The sequence below is a fragment of the Corylus avellana genome, chromosome 4 (assembly GCF_965113065.1).
Source record: "Corylus avellana chromosome 4, dhCorAvel1.hap1.2, whole genome shotgun sequence".
Lineage (NCBI taxonomy): Eukaryota > Viridiplantae > Streptophyta > Magnoliopsida > Fagales > Betulaceae > Corylus > Corylus avellana.
Window position 1 is genome coordinate 24,306,209 of NC_142493.1, and position 24,033 is coordinate 24,330,241.

At 35.9% G+C, this 24,033-nt stretch overlaps 2 protein-coding genes across 3 annotated transcripts; one reads left to right on the forward strand and one right to left on the reverse strand.

Moving 5' to 3' along the window:
* Window positions 1-6,800: 6,800 nt before the first annotated feature.
* LOC132178257 (protein SIEVE ELEMENT OCCLUSION B-like) lies at window positions 6,801-9,754 on the reverse strand. The gene is made up of 7 exons (XM_088515660.1): window positions 9,617-9,754; window positions 9,208-9,300; window positions 8,579-9,003; window positions 8,342-8,436; window positions 8,117-8,247; window positions 7,357-7,821; window positions 6,801-7,223 (listed from the first exon to the last, which is right to left on the reverse strand). Exons 1-7 carry the CDS (start codon window positions 9,752-9,754, stop codon window positions 6,801-6,803), a joined length of 1,770 nt encoding a protein of 589 aa, XP_088371786.1.
* Window positions 9,755-14,563: 4,809 nt separating this feature from the next.
* LOC132179256 (protein SIEVE ELEMENT OCCLUSION B) lies at window positions 14,564-23,754 on the forward strand. Of its 2 annotated transcripts, XM_059591937.2 has the most exons (7): window positions 14,564-14,817; window positions 15,104-15,196; window positions 15,582-16,027; window positions 16,150-16,244; window positions 21,903-22,033; window positions 22,467-22,925; window positions 23,067-23,754. In XM_059591937.2, the coding sequence occupies exons 1-7, from the start codon at window positions 14,611-14,613 to the stop codon at window positions 23,655-23,657; spliced, it is 2,022 nt and encodes a 673-aa protein (XP_059447920.2). In that variant the 5' UTR covers window positions 14,564-14,610; the 3' UTR covers window positions 23,658-23,754. The 2 variants fall into 2 exon arrangements, with proteins under 2 accessions (XP_059447920.2, XP_088371914.1); XM_088515788.1 differs by lacking the exon at window positions 22,467-22,925.
* Window positions 23,755-24,033: the final 279 nt, after the last annotated feature.

Here is a 24,033-nt window from a genome sequence, read left to right on the forward strand (position 1 = left end):
CAAGATGAATGGAGCCCACACCACTTACCCTGTGACAAGGACGAGAAAAAATAATGACATGCACGTGATGGAGGGTATTGAGGAATAATCTCACATTGCCTATGGACAAAACCTTACACATATTTATAAAGAATTGGCAACCCCTCTCCCATAGAACCGGTTATACGAGATGAGTTACACCCAATAATTTCTGCATGGTATACTGCATGTTAAATCATCACTTTTCCCATAAGTGTAAACTATTAGGAAGAGATAAATTTAATCACTTAATCATTACTTTAACACTCTCTCCTCATATATGTGCTCAAACTTCATTTTAATAAGTAAGGCTCAACACATGAAATATTTAATTTAAATGAGGAGTGATTTGAAGGAATTAAGGTTCAATCCTATGATCTTTTGCTTTGACATCGTGTTAAATTACCACGTATCCCAAAAGCTTAAGTGGATATAAAGAGATAAATTTAACTACTTAAGCATTAATTTAACACTCTCTCTCATGTATGGGTTCAAACTCCCTTTTAATAGGTGAAGCCAACACGTGGAATATTTAATTTAAATGTGGAATGATTTGACGGAATCAAGGTTTGATGCAGATCAGAATGCTTGGGATTACATGAGGAAGACCCAAGCAGATATAAGCACTACAAAAAATAGGATGATTACTGACGTGGCAAATAGTAACCAAATTTTGCCACGTCAGTAATTATTGATGTGTAAAAAGTGGCACGTCAACAATTTTTTTTTTTTTTTTTACGTGTTGAAAAGGACACGTCAACATTTATTGACGTGTCACATTCAACACGTCAGGAAATTTAAATACAATTTAATTTTTAAAAATTTTATTTAAATAAATTAATATTTAAATATTTATATTATATATTTCTTTTCTGAAGTGCTAAAACCAGCACGTCAGTATTTCTTTTTTTTTTTTTTTTATCATGTTTAGTGTTATATATATATATAGTCCATTTATGACTGGTTTTAGCACGTCAGAAATTTCTAAACCCTAAACCTGTCAATATTTCTTAAATTTTATATATATTGTCTATTTTCTGACATGCTGGTTTCAGCACGTCAGAAATTTCTAACGTGCTGAAATTAACACGTCAGTTTTTTTTTGTTTTTGTTTTTTTTTTTTTTTTAGGTTTATTTATATTATATATATAAATAATATATTATACATTTTTGACGTGTTAATTTGGCACATCAGAAATTTCTGACGTGTTAAAATTAGCCCGTCAAAAATTTTTGACGTACTAAAACTAACACGTCAGAAAAAAAAAATAAAAATAAAATAAAATAAAATAAAAATAAAAAATAGTGGGACATTCAACTTAATTTTCCCTCTTCTTTCTCTCTTTTATTATTTATTCTTTCCCCATATCTATTTTTCTTATTTAATTCCAAATCTACTTTCTCTCTCTGAATCTCCCTCTTCTCTCTCAATCTCTCTGCACGGCTGCTAGAAGAAAAGCAAATCAAGAAGAAAAAAAAACAAAAGGAGAAGAGAAGAGAAGCAGAAGAGAAGTAGAAGAAAAAAGAAAAGAAAAAAAAATGAATATTGAAGAAGAGAAGCAGCAGAAAAAAAAAATAAATAAATAAATTTATAAAAAAAAAAAAGGAGAAGAGAAGAGGATCGGAGAAGAGAGATTTTTGATTTGAAGAAGCTTTGATTTGGTTTATTTTGATTTGATTTAAGAGATTTTTGATTTTTGATTTGAAGAGAAGAAGATCGAAGAAGGATAAGGTTTATTTTTTGATTTGGGTTTTTGATTTTTTGAAGATTTTTTGGGTTTGGGTTTTTGAAAATGAAGGAAAGAAGAGAAAAAAGAGAGTGAAAATGGAGGAAAGAAGAGAGAGAGAAAGAGTGAAAATGGAGGAAAGAAGAGAGAAAAGAGAGTGAAAATGGAGGAAAGAAGAGAGAAAAGAGAGTGAAAATGGAGGAAAGAAGAGAGAGAGAGAGAGAGAGAGTGAAAATGGAGGAAGGAAGAGATCAGGGAGAGAGCTGGGGGAGAAGAAACGTATTGTTCAATTAAAAAAATATTTTTAATTGAAAAAAAAAATCCAGAAAAATTATTAAAAAAAATATTTTTTCTTTTTTAAAATTTTTTCGAGATTTTTTTTTTTCAATTAAAAATATTTACTGTCAAAATTTGACACGTCAGAAAATTTTTTGACGTGTCAGAAATTGACACGCCAGAAAATTTTTTGACGTGTCAGAAATTGACACGTCATAAAATTTTTCTGACGTGTTAAATCCAACACGTCAGGAATTTTCCATTCCTGACACCCATATTCTTCACACCTGAAACACGTCAAAAATGCACCTTCAAGAGGATTTCCTAACGTGTTAGACCATCTAACACGTCAGAAAACTTGTGTCAGCAAAAAATTATTTTTTGTAGTGAAGTGTGAAGGCGCCCAGAGTATTCATGCCAAGGAGGGTCATGACAAGATCACAAATGCGTGTGGAAGCTGAAACCTGTCCGGATGAGGGAAGCAGTCGCCCGAATGCAAGTGAACCCGAGAGCCTGGTCCGGAGCTTGTATGACATACATCCGGACGAGTCCAAACCCGAGAGCTTCGTCTGAAGTTCTCCCCCGAAACTCGTCTAGACCCCTATGCTATTTTATTGCTTTATTTCCCTTCCCGTCCGGACGGCGTTATGTCCCGTTCAGACAGCCACTGCTATTTATTGTGTTTAGGTTTAGGACTCTTGGGGGCCATAAATATATGCTTATAATCCTGAGAACGTAGCTTGTGATTTTTATTCAGTTTTCTTCAATAGGAATACTCAGAGTTGAGTTTTTTCATAATGTTCCTTCAAACCCTAGATAGCATCTAGTGTTTAGAGAAGATTTATTTGATTTGTTGATAATCTCACAATCTTAAAAATATTTATCCCTTCTACTTGCTGTATTTCTAGCCTATCACGATTCTACGCTGCATCAAGGTTCGATCCATAATCTTTGGCTTTGATACTATGTGAAACTACGACTTATCCCAAAAGCTTAAGCTAATAGGAAAAGATAAATTTAATCACTTAATCATTACTTTAACATTATCTAGTAAGGAATCTAAAATGAAGAAAATAATCACCTTCTAAATAACAAGTTCAGTCGGATGAAGAGTCAAAGAAAAATGGGGTAATTTCACTTTATTCCTGAAATAACGCGCCTTTTGCAAATACTCCTCTAATGTTTAATACCTCTCACTTTGGTGTATCGATCTTTTGATTTTTTTTCCAATTACTCTCATTCTATTAGAGATTGGAGTTAAATCAAACGGTAGAAGGGGTAAAAAGACCTTTATACCCTTTAAATTTTTTTAAATTTCAAATTTACCCATATTTTTTAATAAAAAATTATTATTATCATTATTATATTTTTTTTTAAAAAAAAAATGTGACCCATGGCTGGTCACCAAGGTGACCCACGGGTCACAAGTGACCCTCCTTTGGGATCACCAAGTGACCCACCGTGGGTCACTTTTTTTTTTTTTTTTTTTTAAATATATAATAATTATATGACATGTGGGTCACAAGGCAGGTGGGTTAGATTCACCGGTGAACCCTTGGGTCAGGAATTTTTCTTAAAAAAAATATTTTTAATAAAAGATGAAGGCATTTTAGGAATTTCACATCCCTACGTTAGGATTTTGTTAAATCCTAACGGAAGGGGGGAGGGGGGAGGGGAGGAGAGAAACGTTTGATACACCAAAATGAGAAGTTTTAAACATTCGATAAATGTTTGCAAAAGGCGTGTTATTTCAGGAAGTAAAGTAAAGTTACCCAAAGAAAAATTCTTTATCAGGTATGTTACTTAAAAGCAACATAGGAATAAGAATTTGCTAAAGAAAGAATGGCTCATTCCTTAGAACTTATTTATTCAGAATCATCCATTAATAAGTTGATGGTAGCAGATGGTAAAAGGTTGACTATGTTTGTTGAAGTTCCAATTGATTACATGTGCAGTGCAGATCAAATAAAAAAAGCTGAAGACTTGCTTGAAAATATGGTAACAAGAAAAAATCTTAACTTGCCATACAATTTAAAATTAGTAGCAGATAACATATATAGAAGCCTTACGTTAGCTTGATTATAGCCAACTAGACAACAGAAAATTCAACAATCTCATTAATCAGCTAGAAGAATGAAGAAAAAGTATGCGAGAAGCTTTGTGGGTCACTTGTAAAAAGCAAGAGATAATATATATGCCATATTTTGCAACAATAATTAAGACTTTACTTTAATCATAGCTAAAGTAACTATCTATTTTATACAACAAAAATCTAACACCAATGATAGTGGTTCAATGTTTTAAAATAAATTTTCATGAAGTTGGACATTGTTTTGAGTATATCATGGAGTTCAAGAATAATAGTCATTGTTTAAGACTATTATTGACTTACAATTAAAATATATCACTGAGTCACACTTGAAAACTATCACTAACTTACAGTTGAATAGTTAAAGACTATCATGTAGCTAACCTACCTAAAGTAGAAGTTTATTTGTATCTAATATGATTCTTGTATCAATAGAAGCATGTTACATTGTAAATATCACTAAGAGAAATAAGTGTTTAATTCAACCTAAGGGTTTTATCTTGTGGACATAGCTCATAAATCAAACCACATATATGACGAGAGAAATTGCTGGAAAATCCAAGATTTTTTATTATGGGTTGGCAGAATAAAATTTATTATTATGTGTTCCTATTTTTATTTTTATTTTTTAATAGTGATGTTTGAATAGTAAAACACCTCAAATTAGTAATATTTTTCAAATGTCCCTAATTTTAAAAATATTGACTCTCGAAGTTTGCATTTATAATAATCATCCACACTCAAAAACTTTAAAATTTCTCCTCAAATTAGTAATATTTTTCAAATGTCCCTAATTTTAAAAATATTGATGCTCGAAGTTTGCATTTATAACAATCATCCGCACTAAAAAAAACTTTAAAATTTCTCTTCTTTCGCGCGCACACACATATTTTTTGAAAAAAAATGATGGGTGGCTGCCGGTTCCAAATTGGCAGCCACCCTTGAGGGAGGGGGTGGCCTTTTGCAGATCCGGGGTGGCCCATGAGCCACCCAAGAGGTGGCCGATGCCACCCTTGGCCACCTCTGGGGTGGCTTGCGGGCCACCCGTGAGGCCTTTGGGCCACCCCCACCCCCAACGAGGGGTGGCTGCTGGTCTCTATTCTTTTTTTAATTTATTTTATTTAAAAAAATATATAAATAATTTGAATTTGTTTTATTTTTTATTTCTTTAAAAAAAAGAGAAAATTAATTTTTTTTTTTTTATGTTATATATATATATATATATATATATATATATATATATGGGGTTTTTTTAAAAAAAGATTAGGGACATTTAAAGTACAAAACGTCCCATTTTAAAAGGGGACATGGGAACAGTAACACATTCCCTTATAGAAGAGGACATGTATTGTTCACACATTCCCTTTTAAAAATGGACGTGTTAGTGAAAATGTCTCATTCTAGGGACATTTTTTTACTGTTTAAACGTTCCTAATTTAATTCTAGTCACTTCATTTAGAACATTTGTAAAATATCACTATTTGAGCATCTCTAAGTTTTTTTGTAGTGCCAGCAAAAAAATAGGGTTATAATTGAGGTGAGATGAGCATGTTCAAACTCGGCTTGGCAAATTTGTAATGAATTCAAGCTCAGCTTGAGCTCGACTTGTTTCTTTCTCAAGGGATTCGAACTCGGCTCGAATTTGATAAGTATTTATCAAATAAATGAGCAGGATCTCTTTTTAAAATTTTTTTTAAAAAAAAAAATGTAATTAAACAAGGCCAAAATTTATACACAAATTAAAATTCAATCTAATAGCAAATTTCAAAACTTTTTTTTACCATTCAAATCAAAATTGATAGCCAATTTCATTGATCGTTAAAATTTTTTTTGCAGAAACTAACTTTAAACTAATTGATAGATTTGAAAATCTTATAAAAGTACAACTATAAATAAACATAAGGGAAATGCTATGTGTTGTTATAGTATTTTCTTGGTATCCTTTTATCTGTGATGTGGCTTTTAAAATCACCAATAGATTAAAAGTCAATAGTGATAATCTCAAATTCAACGGTGATTTTAAAAGCCACATCATAGTTGGGAGGACACAAGAAGAACACTAGAAGAGCACCTAGCTTTGCCCTAAATAGAATATAATGTGAAAAATACAAAGCAGTCCAGGCAAGTAGGCTAGCTAATCTCACCATTCATAAAGTCACAACTTACAACCCATCATATATATAGTCGAAACCCCTCTTAGAAGTACTTTAAAATTGCGACATATGATATAAACTTTTGAAGGCTAAACCAGTTTTTTAAGGCATAAATTTTGAACCAATTTTTTAAGAGTGAACCGGTCATTAAATTAGCTTAATTAAGAGCATTTAATTATATTTCAATAATTTTTCTTATATGTGATTTCATTAAGTTCGAAAATTTAATGTACTATATTATTTTCTCAAAATTTATTACTCTACAAAACTATATAAAGACAACTTTTAAAATTTAAAAACATACAACATTCAACCATACAAGTCATAAGAAATATATTTCTTAGAAGCCGTCTCTCGATCCTTCTCGGAAAGCAGTTTTGAGAGGGTTCCTCCCTCCTTCCCTTTCTACTCCCCGCTCCTATGTACCCTCTCCCTCCTCTTCTGGTTTTTTTCGTATTTTTCTTTATGTTTGTAGGTGTTCTCCGACCAAATCAGCCCTTCATTTTATTAGGAATATTTCTGGCAATGAATGGGATGTCAACACTGCAGCTTGGCTTTGAAAAAAGCTTCAAAGCCAAAATCACGCACATTCCCCTTCTCTATTTCGATTTCATCCAAGACCTTGGAAATTTTCTTTCCAATATCACTGACCACCACTTTAGACCCTTTGCTCAGTATAGCCCATCCACTTTCATTCTTGAAGGAAAGCAACTTTTCGATTTCTCGTACTACAGTGTCCTGGTTGGTCTCTTTGTTAGTCTTGGTGGAGACGAAAAGGCTTTCTATTTTTCTCCAGAAATGCCCTCGGTCATTCACCCCTTTCTTACCCTTTTCTAAGCAAAGAAAATTTATGGAAAGATTTGACTCATTATTTGCTAGGGAAGTTGCTTTCTTGCCAAATTGTTGGATCCACTCCATGCTCTTGCCTCCATAGAAGAAAACATACTTCTCCTCTTTGATCTGAATGTACAAGATATGTCAAACCTCAAGTTTCATTTGAATGCACGTTATGAATTTTGTAATGAGAAAGTGTGTGCATGTAAATGTATTTATGAATGTATATGCATTTAAATTTTTTAAAAAATGACTTTACCCATTCTTGCAAATTTGGATGATCAATTCCAACCACTATATCTCCGAACCAATTCGATTCCTTCACCACCGACTGTTCTTCAAACTTTTTAGTGAAAGGGAAGGCCTTCATTCCCCACGCTCGAATCATGTGGAGTGCATTCGTGTGCTCCACCTGCCCTTGTGGGTTCATCACCACGAGAATAGGCTGATTCTCGAATTTCCACTCCTCCTTAATAAACCTTATTCCTACTATCGGTTCAGTACTTTGCACTATGTACCACGACATCTTAGACTGCAATGCCTCAAACTTCTTTTCCAGCTCATTGGTCCACTTCTCCACAATTGGGATCCATAGAATTTTATATTGATCTTTCTTCCTTATTCCATCATCGATTGGCTTTAGAATCGAGATGTCATCGGTGGAGATGTCCAGGCTGGAAAAGAACAATAGAACATTATTGTTTCTCAGGACCTCAATGCTAACCTGTTAGTCATGCAGCACGATTAAGAAAATTAACTATTAGATATATTTTTCTTTAGATCATGAATTACCATAATATTCAAATATTGCATTCAATTCGTAGGGGGGGGGGGGGGGTGGGGGTTTGGTAACCATCAAACCATGACTATAGTCAAGTATACATTGACGAATGCAAATCTTTCGAACAAGCATGTAAAAGAGAAGACCCAGCCAATTTTCCGTCTTAATCTTTATTGAAGCAATTTTGTATGTTCAAAAATTGAGAAAGCTTTTTAAAAAGTATGCTAATAGAGCTGACCCGTTTTTTTGTAGAACCATCAAAAATTTCCTGCAAATTATCCTTGGCAAAAATCAACTCCTTCAAAACCTCCATGATTTCGGTATGTGTTAGGATGCTTTTCTTCCGTTGCCTATAAGTTTTCAGTTGCTCTGCGGTCAAGAAAGAAACAATTTCTCAGTATTGTTGCCTATTTTAAGTCATTATAATTTATATTGGATGTGCTCCTTATGAATAAAAATTCACCTATTTGTTCATAGCAAGTTTTTATCCGAATCTTTAGAAAGTTTAGGGTGGAGTTGATTTTTTCGGCAAAGGGTGATAATTCTTGTGTCTTCTCCCTGAAATCAAGCAACCACGAGCATTTGCATGAGATTCAACAGACAAAAATATTATGTGTTCAACTATTTTATTCTACCAACACATTTATATAGAAGGCCTATAAATTAGCCAAGAAACAAATATATTATGTGTTCAACTTACTCATGACTGGTAATACAACAAATCTGAGTCGTGCAAGCTATGATAGTTATGGTAGCCCAGAAGACATCCACTGAGATATGGCCCCTGGCAGATGATAATGCTGGTACATCTTTTGTATCATAGATAGATAGCCTCTTGAACTCAAAGATGGACTCAATGACTTCCAATGTGACTTTGATCACCTTGTTAAGTTCATCAATCGAGTTCTTGTATTTTTTAAGGCCTTCTGGTACTTGTTTCAAGATTCCCACTGATTTGGCGAGTTGGTCCGATGATTGGGCAAGGAGCCAAAAATTCCCGTACTCAAAAGAAAAAGCAGCAAGTGTTATCACAACCTTGGCATCCCATGAATAGCTTGAAAGTTTAGTAAGTATTGATTTCGTTGTTTTGTACGCAATTCCCTCACCTGGTGCCTTGCATGCCATCTGATATTGCACATATATTTGTATTACGTAAAATGCAAATATACGTAAAATGCATGCCATCTGATATTGCACATATATTTGTATGACGTAAAATGCTAATGTAACTATAAAATGATCACATTCATCTTATTCCTAATTTATGCAACAACCAAAAAAAAAAGAAAAAAAAGATCGATATTGGGGGAAAATGATATTTGTTATTACCTCGGCAAAAAGTTGATTGATTGTGCATAGTGGGGGCTTGAAGTTGGCTTTGGGTACCTTTTCCTCCAAGTTCTCTTGGTGTGACTGAGAACCCTATAATATACAAGTGATAAAAAATTATGAGTTCGAAAAATCAAAGATCGACCATATGTAGAAATTTAACCAAAATAAAAAAATAAAAATAAAATAAAATAAAATAAAAAGAACTTCATGCATTCCCATGTACTTGTTCTTATCTAGAATAAAAATTGCTAAATCTGAATGCTCATCTCTTTGCCATTGTCAGGAGGACAAGGCTGATCATGAGGTTTATTTATCTAAAAAATGTTACGAAAATAGTGAATCAAAAAAAAAAAAAACACTAGGACGGAAAGAAAAAAACATCTTATAGTGATAGAAACATATATACCTTAAGAACCTTATCAGCAATATGGGTGGCTCGTTTAAGAATGTTTCCTGCTATGATGAAAAGAGATTCGGAGTCAAAGGTTTCATCATCATGGACATGAGTTGCACAAATTTCATTCATGATCTTGTCGTCACACATGCTAAACGGGCTCGTTTGGAATGTGGTTGCCATAGGGTTGAGTTATATTATATTGAAACTCTTAGCTTCGTCGGGGAAGAAGAAAAAGAAGTTGGCTTGTGTTGCTGCAATGGGGTATCCTGCCCTATTTATAGCCATCAGAGCTAGCTGGTATGCTTTCCCAATTTCACAACCTTATTACTATCCTAGTGTGTCCCACGTGTTAAAAATAATCTTAATGTTAACTATGTGTATACAAGTTCTTGAGCATACTCTCCTTGTAAACTAATTTTTAAGAGTAAGCTCTACTCAAGGTTTGTATCATTTAATATTAGAGTTAAACATTAAGTCAAGTTTAAGTTACGGAGGGGGCGACCTATAAGTTAAATTAAAATATTGATAGGTGAGTCGAGTAGACAAAAAACAAAAAGGCTAGCTACAATCATATCAATGTCCAAAGATTAGGCCATCGTACGATCATATAGTGTTTTACATGAGTTAAGTACAATTCTAACTATGTACATATAAGCCAATTTTTAAGACTGAGTTATATTCAAAATTTATATAAAACTAATGAGGGGGTTCATCCAAGAGAAATCATGTTGAAGCAGAATGCATGTGCATGGGTTGAAACATAGCTCGTACATTTTTTTTTTTTTTTTGACGTATGTGAATAACTTCAGCTACATGCCTGCCAAAAGGGTGATTGTGTTTCCTCTTGAGCTAGCAGAGACTACTTTTTTTCCCATAGAGATGCTGGCTGTAGTTTGTTGTCATGATTGGCTGGCTGGGCGCGCACTTTAACTTGAACCTCTCTTTAAGCAAAGAATGATTGGAACTTTGAGAGATAACAAATTAAACCTCTTTCTTTCTCTATGCTACAGCAACAGTGTTCGGTTAGACACTAATAATCTCTCTATAATAAAATAAAAATAAAAAAATGCTGAATTTTCTGGTAGAATTTTTATTTTTATTTTTATTAGTTGAACATGAGATTGTGACTTAATAATTGGATGGTTAGATGTAAGAAACCTTTATTGGACATATATATATATATATATATATATATATATATATATATATAGGAGATTAATTCTTTTTTTCATTCCTTAAACCTGTCATCTTAATCATGAAGATCTATATTCAATAATTTTACCAAATGAAAATAGATTGTGAATGGCATGACCCACCACTTAATTAAAAAGGGATAATAGAAGGGAGATCGGAATATAATGTGAAACTCGACTAAAGTGATTCAAATAGGTATATTTTCCGTACTCCTTGGGTGCAGAATATATACTGCTAGCTGCTTGAATCATCATGAGAACAATATTTGTATAAAAATAGCATAGAAAGCAGTAAAGGTTTGATGAGAATCTTCATAAGTTACTCCATAATACATTATCTATTAAAGGGAAACACTAGTGTTCTGCTGACAAAAGAAATAGTATATTTACATTTTGTAAAAAAAAAAAATGACAGGACGGGTCGATCAACTATGACTACTCTACCTAAGTGTGATATAATTATTTATTTTCCTCAAAGGGGTTTTGTGATTATAAAAATAATCTAATCTCAAATAAAAATTGCAATTCAGGATTGAATAATTGGCGTTAGCCTATTTGCTCTGAAACCATGAAAAAATTTATAAGCCTAACTCATTTCATAAAACTGGTTCTATAGGAGAGAGTTGCCCACTCCTAGTAAACATGCCCAAGGTCTTGTTCACAAGCAATGTTGGATTATTCCTCAACACCCGGCTCCTTCATGTGCAGACCAGTTATTTTCTTGGTCCTTGTCATAGGGTAAGTAGGGTAAGTAGTGTGAGCACCATTCATCCTATGGTAGACTTTGATCCATGAAGAAATTATAATACGAAAATAATAAAGAATAAATAATGAAAATAATAAAGCAGAAATAATAAGATAGTGATGCAGATAAAACCCATAAATTGGAGTGTGGTGGAAAATAAAATAGTTGAACACATAATATATTTGTCTGTTGAATCTAATGCAAATGCTTTTGGTTGCTGATTTCAGGGAGAAGACACAAGAGTTATCGCCCTTTGCCTACAAAATCAACTCCACCCTAATCTTTCTAAAGACGCGGAATGAAACTTGCCATAAACAAATAGGTGAATTTTTATTCATAAGGAGCACATCCAATATAATGACTTAAAATATGCAACAATACTGAGAAATTGTTTCTTGTTTACCACAGAGCAAATCAAAGCTTATAGGCAACTCAAGAAAATCATCCGTACACATACCGAAATCATGGAGGTTTTGAGGGAGTTGATTTTTGCCAAGGATAATTTGCAGGAAATTTTTGATGGTTCTACAAAACAACGGGTCAGTTGTATTAGAATACTTTTCAAAAAAGTTTTCTCAATTTTTGAACAAATAAAATTGCTTCAATAATGATTAAGACGGTAAATTGGCTGGGTCGATCTTCTCTTTTCCAAGCTTGATCGAAAGATTTGCATTCATCAATGTATACCTGACTACAGTCATGGTTAACCCCCTAACAATTAAAATACAAGATTTTCCAGCAAGACACACTCCAAGATAAAACCCATAAAAGAAGATAAATTTTAAAGTTTTTGAGTGTGGATGGTTGTTATAAATGCAAACTTGGAGCATCAATATTTTTAAAATTAGGGACATTTGAAAAATATTACTAATTTGAAGAGAAATTTTAAAGTTTTTGAGTGTGCAATGAATAATTGTTATAAATGCAAACTTTGAGGGCCAATTTTTAAAATTAAGGACATTTGAAAAATATTACTAATTTGTGTTCTACTATTCAAACGTCACTATTAAAAAAAGAAAAAGAAAAAAAGAACGTCCCTATATTTTTAATAGGGACATTTGAAAAGTAAAACGCCTCAAATTAGTAACATTTTTCAAGAATGTCCCTAATCCAAATGTTACTAATTAAGCTTTTTTTTTTTTTAAGTGCGGTATAGAAGGATTAAACTTCTTATTAGCAATAGAAGTACTACCGCAGAAAAATAGGAATGAAGATATATTTTTTTTTCTACCGATCGATAATAAGAATTGATTCAGTATAACTAAATGCTGTGATTTTGCCTTTTTCTGTGTTGCCCTTTAATAGATAATGTATTATGGAGTAATTTGTGAAGATTCTCATCAAACTTTTACTGTTTTCTATGTTATTCTTATACAAATATTCTTCTCATGATGATTCAAACAGCTGGCATATCTATTCTGCAACAAAAAAGTACGGTACAGAGTTTCATATGCCTATTTTAATCACTTTAGTGGTGCTTTGAAAAAACAAAAATCACTTTAGTGAGTTACACATTATATTTCCTATACGAGATCTCCCTTTCATTATCTTTTTTAAGTGGTGGAGCTTCATGTTTCATGCCATTCACAATATATAAATGAATATATATATATATATATATATATATATATATATATATATATATTTTTTTTTTTTTTTTTTTTTACACGTCCGCACAAGGAGGGAGAGGGGGATTCGAACTAGTGACTTCTGCTTCATTAAGTGTCGTTACAGCCGATTGAACTACTTCTTGGGAACATATACACACTCATTTGGTAATATATTTTGGACAAAGTTTTCCTTCAAACTGAGTTGAAGGAATTTCCTTCAACCTACTCTATAAAAGTGATATGTGTCCATAAACATGTGAGATGCACATGGTTTTTTAATAGGATGGACAAAGTTAGAATAAATTTTATTAAAAACTCATGCGCATCTCACATGTTATTAAAAAAATGGACACATGTCATTTTTATATAGTAGATTGAAGAAAATTCCTCCAGCCTAATTTGGAAGAAAACTTTGTCCATTTATTTTTATAATACCATACATAAAATATAATGTTATAATATATTATATACTATATTATAATATTTAGTCTAGAGAAATAAAGATGTTGGGTCATGGATCAGCTTCATAAGGCCCAACGAATCCTAAACCCGATTTTAGCAAGCCGATAGACCCAACAAGGCCTCGGACAGCTTAGCCCAATGAGGTCTCGGACGCCTAGTCCAAGACCCAACTCCTCGAGGGCAAAATAGTCAAGTGCCGAGGGTAGGTCGGTCATTTCACAATGCGGATATTTACATACTCAATTTAAATAGGTACAACTACTCAAGGCCTATAAAATGCAAGTTATATCGAAACTTTAAGGTAATTTGCAACTTTGCTCTCTAGCTTTCGATGTTTATATTCCTTTCCCTCAAATGCTGACTTAGGCATCGGAGCTTTTCCACTAGAACACCACCAGCTGCTTAGATCCCTTTTTCTTGTTTTGTTTGCAGCCCCATTTCTCCTTTGACGACACAACACGACCCAGCAAGGTGTGCCACGTCATCATCAGAAAACTGTGCACCAACAAAAAGACGTGGACCAGTAATTTAGTTGTCTCTTGTTCCAAGCAATCTTAAAGTTCCCCGGTTGTTAGTTTAACATGGAGTATCGATTACAAAACACAGAATTTCCACAGCAAAGCCTTGCCAGCCATTGCAGACACCCGACAAAAGCTTGTAATATCTCTCTGGAAAAAAAAAAGTACTCTCTGTTCAAGAAGGACCACAATCACTCTTTTAATAGTGGCCCAATCTATTGTTTTTTATTTCTTCTTTCTTTTGCTTTCCTGACTAAATCTGAACAGTTAATATATATATATATAATTTGCAGATGTGAACAGTATGTTATTCTCATACGTCATAACATATATACCAACAGGCGTGCATTGTTCCTCTACATGATTTCTCTAATGGCTCTATAAATAGGGCAGGCTAATTATTGCAGGAGCACAAGCTAACTTCTTTTTCTTCTTCCCCGAAGAGAGCTACGCTTTGTAATACAAAACCCTAGCCATGGCTTCCAGTACGTTGCCGCTAGTTACCGCACAGCAAGCCATTAAGGGTGAGCTGAGCTTGTTTACCATGTGCGACAGCGAGATCATGAATGAAATTTATGCAACTCATGTCCATGATGACGACACCTTTGATGCCGACTCTCTTTTCATCGTAGCGGAAAACATTCTTAGGCGAGCCACCCATATTGCTGACAATTTCATGCTGGTATATATATGTTTCTATCATTATAACATCTTTTTTATTTTTGCTATTTTTCGTAACACTTTCTAGATCAATAAATCTCCTCAACCTTGTCCTCTTGAAAATGGCAAAGAGATGAGCAGTAAGATTTAACAATTTTTATTCTAGAAGAGAACTACGAATGGATGAAGTTTTTTTGAGTTTAAATTGAGGAATAAGGAGACCATGCGTTTTTTATTTATTTATTTTTTAATTTCTCCATATGGATCTTTGATTTTCAAACTCATGATTTTTTTATCACTTATTATAGGGTGCTCAGTCACACCAAGAGAGCTTGGAAGAAAAGGTGCCCAAAGCCAGCTTCAGCCCTCCACTATGCATACTCAAGCAACTTTTCGCCGAGGTAATAACAAATATTAGCATTTTCCCCCAAAAATTAATCTTGCAGGACAACATCTTTTTTTTTTTCTTCTTTTTTTTTTGCTCTTTTCCTTTTGTTGTCCATTGTTTTTTGGCATAAATTAGAAATAAGATGAATGTGAACATTTTAAAGTTACATTAGCATTTTCCTTAATAACTAAAAGAGAAATGATAAAAATCATTCTCTTAATCATCTTTCAACCATCACCATATAGTGGATGGGTTAATCTACTATTGAATTTTTGTGAGACCCACATAAGTCCACAAATTCAATGGTAGATCCATTAGATTTGTAAAAAGAAATGATTGAAAGATGGTTAAAAGAATAATGTGTAATATGTCTCTAACCAATATATGTGGAATGACAGATGGCATGCCAAACACCGGGTGAGGGAATTGCACATAAAACAACGATGTCAGTACTTCAAAAACTCTCAAGCTATTCATGGGATGCCAAGGTTGTGCTGACACTTGCTGCGTTTTCTTTTGAATATGGGGATTTCTGGCTTCTTGCCCAACTTCCCTCATCGGACCAACTCGCCAAATCAGTGGGAATCCTGAAACGAGTACCAGACATCTCAAAGCTTCTAGTGTTTCAGAAATACGGGAAAGCAATTATTGAACTTAACAACCTCATCAAGGCAACATTGGAAGTCATCAAGTCCATCTTCGAGTTGAAGAAACTATATATCTATGATACAAAGGATGTACCAGCATTAGCATCTGCCATGAACCGTATCCCAGTGGATGTCTATTGGGCTATCATAACTATTGTAGCTTGCACGACTCAAATGTGCTATCTGACTAGCGATGAGTAAGTTCTTGTCTTTGACCAATTTATAGGTTACTAAATGGGGGAGGAAAAATAAAATAGTTGACACATAATATATTTGTCCATTAAATCTGATGCAAATGCTCATGGTTGCCTGATTTTAGGAACAAGACGCAGGAATTATCACCCTTTGCTCAGAAAATCAAAATCACCCTACACTTTTTGAAGAGGCAGATAAAAATTTGCTATCAACAAATAGGTTAGCCACTGGAGAATTTTATTCTTAAGTTGCACATGCAGTATAATGACTTCAAATAGGCAACAACACTGACAAATTTGTTAGGAAATTAGGACGCCGCTAATTCCTTTTGACAGGATCTTGGGATTCAATTTATCAAGAAAACAACAACACAATAAAATATAAAGGCACAAGACAAGAATTTATACGTGGTTCGGCCAATACTGCCTACATCCACAGAGCACACCAGATATTACTATATCACTTTGAATGAACTACAATTATGGATCAGCAGATCTCACTCACACAGTGTATCTCTCACACTCCTGAAAAATACACACTCTTGTGTTTTGCTCACTCTCTTAGAAAAACACTACTCTTGTATTTTTCTTGCTCCTTTTATGAAAGCACTATCACTTCCTTTTAAGAAGCTCTCGTTGGTGTCTGATTTGCAAGTGGCCTTCCATTTTGTTATATAGGCAATTTCCAGCACCCATATTTCAAACATTTCGGTCACTTACTCTATAGCATAGCCCACAATTCTCCTTTCACACCTATTTTTCTTCTTTCATCTAGAAGCCCCCTTATCTATAAGCTTTCATAAAGACAAGTGAGACAAGGCTTCTTAAGGGAAGTCAATCGGCCAAGGCTTTAACAAAGCTCATTTTTGTCAAAGATTGCAGCTGCAAATTTCTACGTAGAGAAATGTGATGAGTAATGATAAACCCAATTGTCAACAAAGGTGAGCCACACTTTGCCAACATAATGATAGTGAACCCAATTGTCAACAAAGGTGAGCCACACTTTGCCAACAATCTCCCACTTGGCGAACTTTGCACAAGTAGCTGACTTTCATTCAAAATGGTGTGCTCCTTCTCTGTCTTTAAACTCGAAGGCCCACTGAAGTTGAGCACAACTTCAGTTTCTCTGTAGTAACTGTTTTGGTTAACATGTCAGCGGGATTCTTGCTGCCCTGGATCTTCTCAAGTGTCAACACCTCATCATCTAGAAGTGATCTGACGAAATGATACCGAAGTCCGATATGCTTGGTTCTAGAATGAAATGCTGAATTCTTTGCCAGATGTATTGCACTCTGACTGTCACTGTGCAACACATTCTTCTCCTGTTTGAATCCCATTTCTGCTAACAATCCCTGTAACCAGATCATCTCTTTGCTGGCTTCAGTCACAGCCACATACTCTGCCTCTGTAGTGGATAAGGCAACAATTTTCTGTATTTGCGAAATCCAACTCACTGCAGTAGTACCTATTGTGAAAACATATCCGGTAGTGCTCCTCCTGTGATCTACCTCTCCAGCAAAGTCTGCATCTACAAACCCTTGTAGTTTTAGATCGCCTTTTCTGAAACATAGGCTTCTATCAGTTGTACCTCGTAGATACCTTAGTATCCACTTCACTGCCTCCCAGTGATGTTTTCCGGGATTTGACATGAATCTGCTCACAGCTCCCACTGCATGAGCAATATCTGGTCTCGTGCAAACCATGGCATACATCAAACTTCCAATGGCTGAGGCATATGGAACCTTAGCCATGAATTCCTTCTCCTCTTCTGTCTTGGGGGACTGATCCTTGGATAGCCGAAAGTGACTAGCCAAGGGTGTGCTAACTGGCTTAGCATTACTCATGCTGAACCTTTTCAGAACACGGCAAATGTACTCCTCTTGAGACAACTGCAAAGTACCCATTTGCTTGTCCCTATTTATTCTCATCCCAAGAATTTGCTTCGCTGCGCCCAAATCCTTCATGTCGAACTCACTCGATAGTTGCTTCTTCAACTTCTGGATTTCATCCATATTTGAACCTGCTACTAACATGTCATCGACATACAGTAACAAAATAATATAACTGGATTCAAACCTCTTGAAGTAACAACAATGGTCAGCGTTGCACTTGTTGTAGCCATGCCTCTGCATAAACCCATCGAACTTCTTGTACCACTGCCTTGGAGCTTGCTTCAGGCCGTACAAGCTTTTAGTCAATTTGCACACAAGTTTCTCTTTCCCTTTGACTGGAAAACCCTCTGGTTGTTGCATGTAGATCTCCTCCTTTAGGTCTCCATGAAGGAAAGCAGTCTTCACATCTAACTGCTCTAGGTGCAACCCCTCTGCTGCAACAATGCTGAGAACTGAACGAATGGTATTCAGTTTCACAACCGGTGAGAAGATGTCTGTGTAGTCAATTCCTTCTTTTTGCTGAAAGCCTTTGACCACTAATCTCGCCTTGTGTCTCTTGGAACCATCATGTTCCTCTTTGATTCTATATACCCATTTGTTGTGTAGAGTCTTCTTTCCCACGGGTAACTTAACTAGCTCCCATGTCTTGTTAGAGATGAGAGACTTCATCTCATCCTTCATTGCAAGCTCCCACTTGCTCGAGTCCTCTACCTGACATGCTTCATCATAGCATTCAGGTTCTCCACCATCTGTTAATAACAGAAAGTTCATGTACTTCCTGTTTGGTACATGTGGACGAGCAGACCTTCTAGGTGCAGGCGTAGGAATTGGATCTTGTGGTGCTTGTTGTTCTGCAGGTTCTTCAGGCTCTTCAGGCTGAGGATCCTCACCAACTTGTTGCACCGGACTACTTTCTGGAAGATCATCCAACTCAACATACATATGATCATCTTGTACTGGATTAGTAGGTTGTGCAGCACCTCTATCCTTGTACATCACCTTCTCATTGAAAACCACATCTCTACTTCGAATGATTTTCTTATTTTGGTCATCCCAGAGTCGATAACCAAACTCGTCTCCTCCATATCCAATGAAGGTGCACTTTAGTGACTTAGGGTCTAGCTTTCCCCTCACATGGTCACTAATGTGCACATAAGCGATGCAACCAAAAACTTTTAACCATGAAAGATTTACCTTCTTTCCGCTCCATACCTCCTCCGGTATGCGTTGCTCCAACGGCACTGACGGTCCTCGATTAATGAGGTAGGTTGCTGTGTTGATTGCTTCAGCCCAAAACTGCTTGGGTAGGCCTGACTGAATGCGCATGCTTCTGGCTCTTTCTGTCAGTGTTCGGTTCATCCTTTCTGCCACCCCGTTCTGCTGTGGGGTTCTTGGAACAGTCCGTTCTAAACGGATCCCATTCTCGAAACAGAACGTTTTGAACCCGGTGTCCTCGTACTCTCCACCGTTGTCAGATCTTAGCTTCTTGATCTTCAAGCCTGTCTCGTTCTCCACCATGGCCTTCCATTTCTTGAATACTTCGTACACCTCCGATTTCTGTCTCAAGAAATAAACCCATACCTTCCTGGAATGGTCATCAATGAAAGTCACAAAGTATGACTTTCCGCCAATGGACGAGACTGTAGCTGGCCCCCAGACATCTGTGTGAATTAGCTCCAGCTTCTCATTTTTGAGGGTTCTGCCACCCGTTTTGAAACTCACCCGTTTCTGTTTGCCAAAAATGCAATTTTCACAGAAGTCGATATTAATCGACTTTAACTTTGGTAGCTTCCCCAATGAGTGCAAAACTTTGAGCCCTTTTTCACTCATGTGGCCTAGCCTTTGGTGCCACAGATCTGCTTCAGCACTTGCATTCGCAACAGCAATAGTATCCCTCATATCTGTGGTCATATAGAGGGTACCAGTCTTTTCACCTTGAGCTATCATCATAGCCCCAAATGTGACCTTCCACTTACCTCCGTGGAAGTGAATGCCATGCCCTTCATCATCAAGCTGTCCCACAGAAATCAGATTCTTCTTCAGCTCTGAAACATGTCTGACTTTTTCCAACTTCCATACTGAATCGGCATGTATTCTGATCCGAACATTTCCCATGCCCACAACATCAAGTGCCGTACCATCAGCTAGATACACTTTCCCGAAATCTCCACTAACATAGTTTCCCAAGATTTCGCGTATCGCTGTGGTATGAAAGGAAGCCCTTGAGTCCAACACCCAAGAATCAAAGGGACTGTCAACCGAGAGGATCAGGGCCTCTTGCGCTTCATCTGCCACCACGTTTGCAGAGTCGCTTGTTGCCTCCTTTTTCGGAGCTTTACACTGATTTTTGTAGTGACCCGTCTTGCCACAATTCCAACACTCAATAGTTTTTGAGCTGCTCTGGCTATTGGAATTTCTTGGATATCTTGATTTTGACCTGCCGGCCCTTGATCTCGACCTTCCATGCCCGCTACCTCTGTTTGAACTTCTGCTTCTACTTTCCACATTCAAAGCAGATCCGGAAGTGGACTTATCATCTGCCTTCTTCATGGTCACATGAGAGATGATGTCTTGCACAATCTCATTGAACTTGAGAGTTGTCTTTCCAAACATGAGCGTGGTGACAAAATGCTCATATGAATCTGGAAATGATGCAAGCAATAACAAGGCTCGATCTTCTTCACTGAATTGAACATCTATCCGGTTCAAGTCGTTGATCAAAGCGTTGAAGATGTTGATATGCTTCATCACATCCTCGCCTTCCTTCATCTCCAGCTTGAAGAGTTTCTTCTTGAGGAATAGCTTATTTGACAAGGATTTCCCCAGATATATGGCTTCTAGCTTGTCCCACATATCTTTGGCAGAGATTGCTGATATCACATGATTTAACACATCATCTGTGATATACATCTCAATGGTAGAGATTGCCCGTTGATCGATATCTGACCACTCGGGGTCAGTCATGCCCTCCGGTCTTTCTTCTAAGGCAACTAACAGCCTTTGTTGAATAAGAACGCCACGCATCCGCCTTTGCCATAAGCCAAAACTGATCTTCTCATCAAATGGCTTTATTTCAACTTTCATAGATCCACCGGATCCATAATTTGGACTCCACTTCTTTGAACTGTCACTTGAAGAAGCAACTTCAGGAGTGGTTTCGGGGGTTTCGCGAGACATACTTCTTGTTGTATAAACTTGACGCTATTGCTCCCACTCGAACGGAACACGAACCGAGCTCTGATACCAATTGTTAGGAAATTAGGACGCCGCTAATTCCTTTTGACAGGATCTTGGGATTCAATTTATCAAGAAAACAACAACACAATAAAATATAAAGGCACAAGACAAGAATTTATACGTGGTTCGGCCAATACTGCCTACATCCACAGAGCACACCAGATATTACTATATCACTTTGAATGAACTACAATTATGGATCAGCAGATCTCACTCACACAGTGTATCTCTCACACTCCTGAAAAATACACACTCTTGTGTTTTGCTCACTCTCTTAGAAAAACACTACTCTTGTATTTTTCTTGCTCCTTTTATGAAAGCACTATCACTTCCTTTTAAGAAGCTCTCGTTGGTGTCTGATTTGCAAGTGGCCTTCCATTTTGTTATATAGGCAATTTCCAGCACCCATATTTCAAACATTTCGGTCACTTACTCTATAGCATAGCCCACAATTCTCCTTTCACACCTATTTTTCTTCTTTCATCTAGAAGCCCCCTTATCTATAAGCTTTCATAAAGACAAGTGAGACAAGGCTTCTTAAGGGAAGTCAATCGGCCAAGGCTTTAACAAAGCTCATTTTTGTCAAAGATTGCAGCTGCAAATTTCTACGTAGAGAAATGTGATGAGTAATGATAAACCCAATTGTCAACAAAGGTGAGCCACACTTTGCCAACATAATGATAGTGAACCCAATTGTCAACAAAGGTGAGCCACACTTTGCCAACAAAATTATATCTTGTTTATTGCAGAGGAAACGAAAGCTTATAGGAAACTCAAGAAAATCATCCGAACACATACTGAAATCATGGAGGTTTTCAGGGTGTTGATTTTTGCCGATGATAATGTGCAGCAGCTAATTGATGGTTCTACTAACGAATTGGTGAGCTCTTCTAGCATGCTTTGTAAAAAAGCTTTCTGATCAAGTTTGAATCATTATTGGTCAAGACAACAAATTGGTCAGCTATTCCTGTTAAAAGATTTTCAAAATTAATATATAGATATTATTTTGTGTCTATGGTAATCTGTTAAAATTAAAGGTTTTAAAGTGCATTAAATGAAAAGAGAGTCTCAAATTAGAAAGAGAGCAAGTGTAGTTAACATTTATAAGGTCTAACAAATATTTGTTGTATGTTACCATTTGCATACCATTTCTAGTGGGAGCAAATAATTTGTTAATTAAGATAAATGACGTTGTAACACATCTTAGAAGTAATTTCGATTGTCTGTCTTTTTATTATTTTTTTAACACTTCCCATTTCAAGCTTGTTCAATCTATGTTAGAGTTAATTTTCATAATTGTGTTGCACTTACAGGCTACTATCAACGTGTTGAGAAAGAAAAATGTTTTACTGTTCTTTTCGGGCCTGGACATCTCATTTGATGAGATCTCGACTTTGAAGCTAATCGATGATGGAATAAGGAAGGAGGATCAGTATAAAATTGTATGGATCCCAATTGTGGAGGAGTGGACCAATGACCTACGAAGGAAGTTTCAGATGCTGCAGTCGAAGATGTCGTGGTACATAGTGCAGTATTTTAAACCAATAGTAGGCATAAGATTTATTAAGGAGGAGTGGAAATTCGAGAGTAAGTCTATGATCGTGGTAATGAACCCACAAGGGAAGGTGGAGCACCTAAATGCACTCCACATGATTCGAGTGTGGGGAATGAAGGCCTTCCCTTTCACTAAAGAGGTTGAAGTACATTTGGTGAAGGAAACGAATTGGATAGGAGATATAATGGTTGGAATTCATCCAAATTTGCAGCAATGGGTAAATTAAAGTCATTTAAAAAAAAATTAAATCCATAGACATTCATATATGAATTTACATGCATGCACTTTCTCATTGCAAAATTCATAATGTGCAATAAAATGATATTTGAGCTTTAATTTGAAATATGTTTTACATCAGATCAAAGAGGAGAAGTACATTTTCTTTTATGGAGGCAAGGACGAAGAATGGATCCAACAATTTGGCAAGAAAGCAATTGCCCTGGCGAATCACCCAATTATAAAGGAGACAAGAATTTCCATAGAGTTGTTTTGCTTAGGAAAAGGCAGCAAAGGGGGCGATGACCTCCAGATCCAAGGGCGTTTCTGGAACAAAGTAGAAAGCCTCTTCTTGTCCGCTAAGACAGACAAAGAGATCGAAGAGCACACTGTGATGCAACAAATTCAAAAGTTGCTTTCGTTCAAGAATGAGAGCGGATGGGCTATACTGAGCAAAGGGTCTAGAGTGGTGGTCAGTGATGGATCGATAATTCTTAAGGTCTTGGATGAGTTTGAAAAATGGAAGTGCTATGTGCATGCAAATCACTTTGAAACTTGTTTCAAAGAGTACCATAAGCTTATTGAAGGGGATCGCCCCTGTTGCAGTGTTGATATCCCATTTGCTGCTGAAAAGATCCCAAAGCATATGACGTGCCCTTATTGTACCCGTCTCATGGAGACCTATGTCAGCTTCAAGTGTTGCCACATTGACAGTCAATTGTCAGCTCTCTAGATCTTTACCAATATCTCGACCAAATAATGAAGTTCATATATACTAAGTTTGTGATCAATATATATCACTAGTAGTATCACTAGGGTAAAAACTGCATCACACTTTGCTAGCAGTTTTTACCATTTTCATTTCAATTGTTTATGCATGAATATTGTAATCACTAGCCTTCTTTTTTGATCTTATTATACTATTCGCTATTGAATAACAATATACTGTCTTCTTTCTTACGACGGGAACTCCTTCAAAGCAAGGCCACTTCATGTATCGACTTATGTCAGGTAACTCTCGGACCCGTGTAGAATGCCTCTCGATTGAATGACAATATACTCCAAGTAGAAATGTTTATGGGTTGTGCCAAGCTGGTTTAATATCATGC

Excerpts from the sequence above, each read along its gene's own strand:
- LOC132178257 (XM_088515660.1), bottom strand. The coding sequence starts at position 9,754 with ATGTGTGACGACAAGATCATGAATGAAATTTGTGCAACTCATGTCCAT. Across the intron at positions 9,004-9,207 it reads TCAATCAACTTTTTGCCGAG|ATGGCATGCAAGGCACCAGG; the intron begins GTAATAACAAAT and ends GTGCAATATCAG. Across the intron at positions 8,437-8,578 it reads TGTTGTATTACCAGTCATGA|GGAGAAGACACAAGAATTAT; the intron begins GTAAGTTGAACA and ends GCTTGATTTCAG.
- LOC132179256 (XM_059591937.2), top strand. The coding sequence starts at position 14,611 with ATGGCTTCCAGTACGTTGCCGCTAGTTACCGCACAGCAAGCCATTAAG. Across the intron at positions 14,818-15,103 it reads TTGCTGACAATTTCATGCTG|GGTGCTCAGTCACACCAAGA; the intron begins GTATATATATGT and ends CACTTATTATAG. Across the intron at positions 22,926-23,066 it reads ATCCAAATTTGCAGCAATGG|ATCAAAGAGGAGAAGTACAT; the intron begins GTAAATTAAAGT and ends GTTTTACATCAG.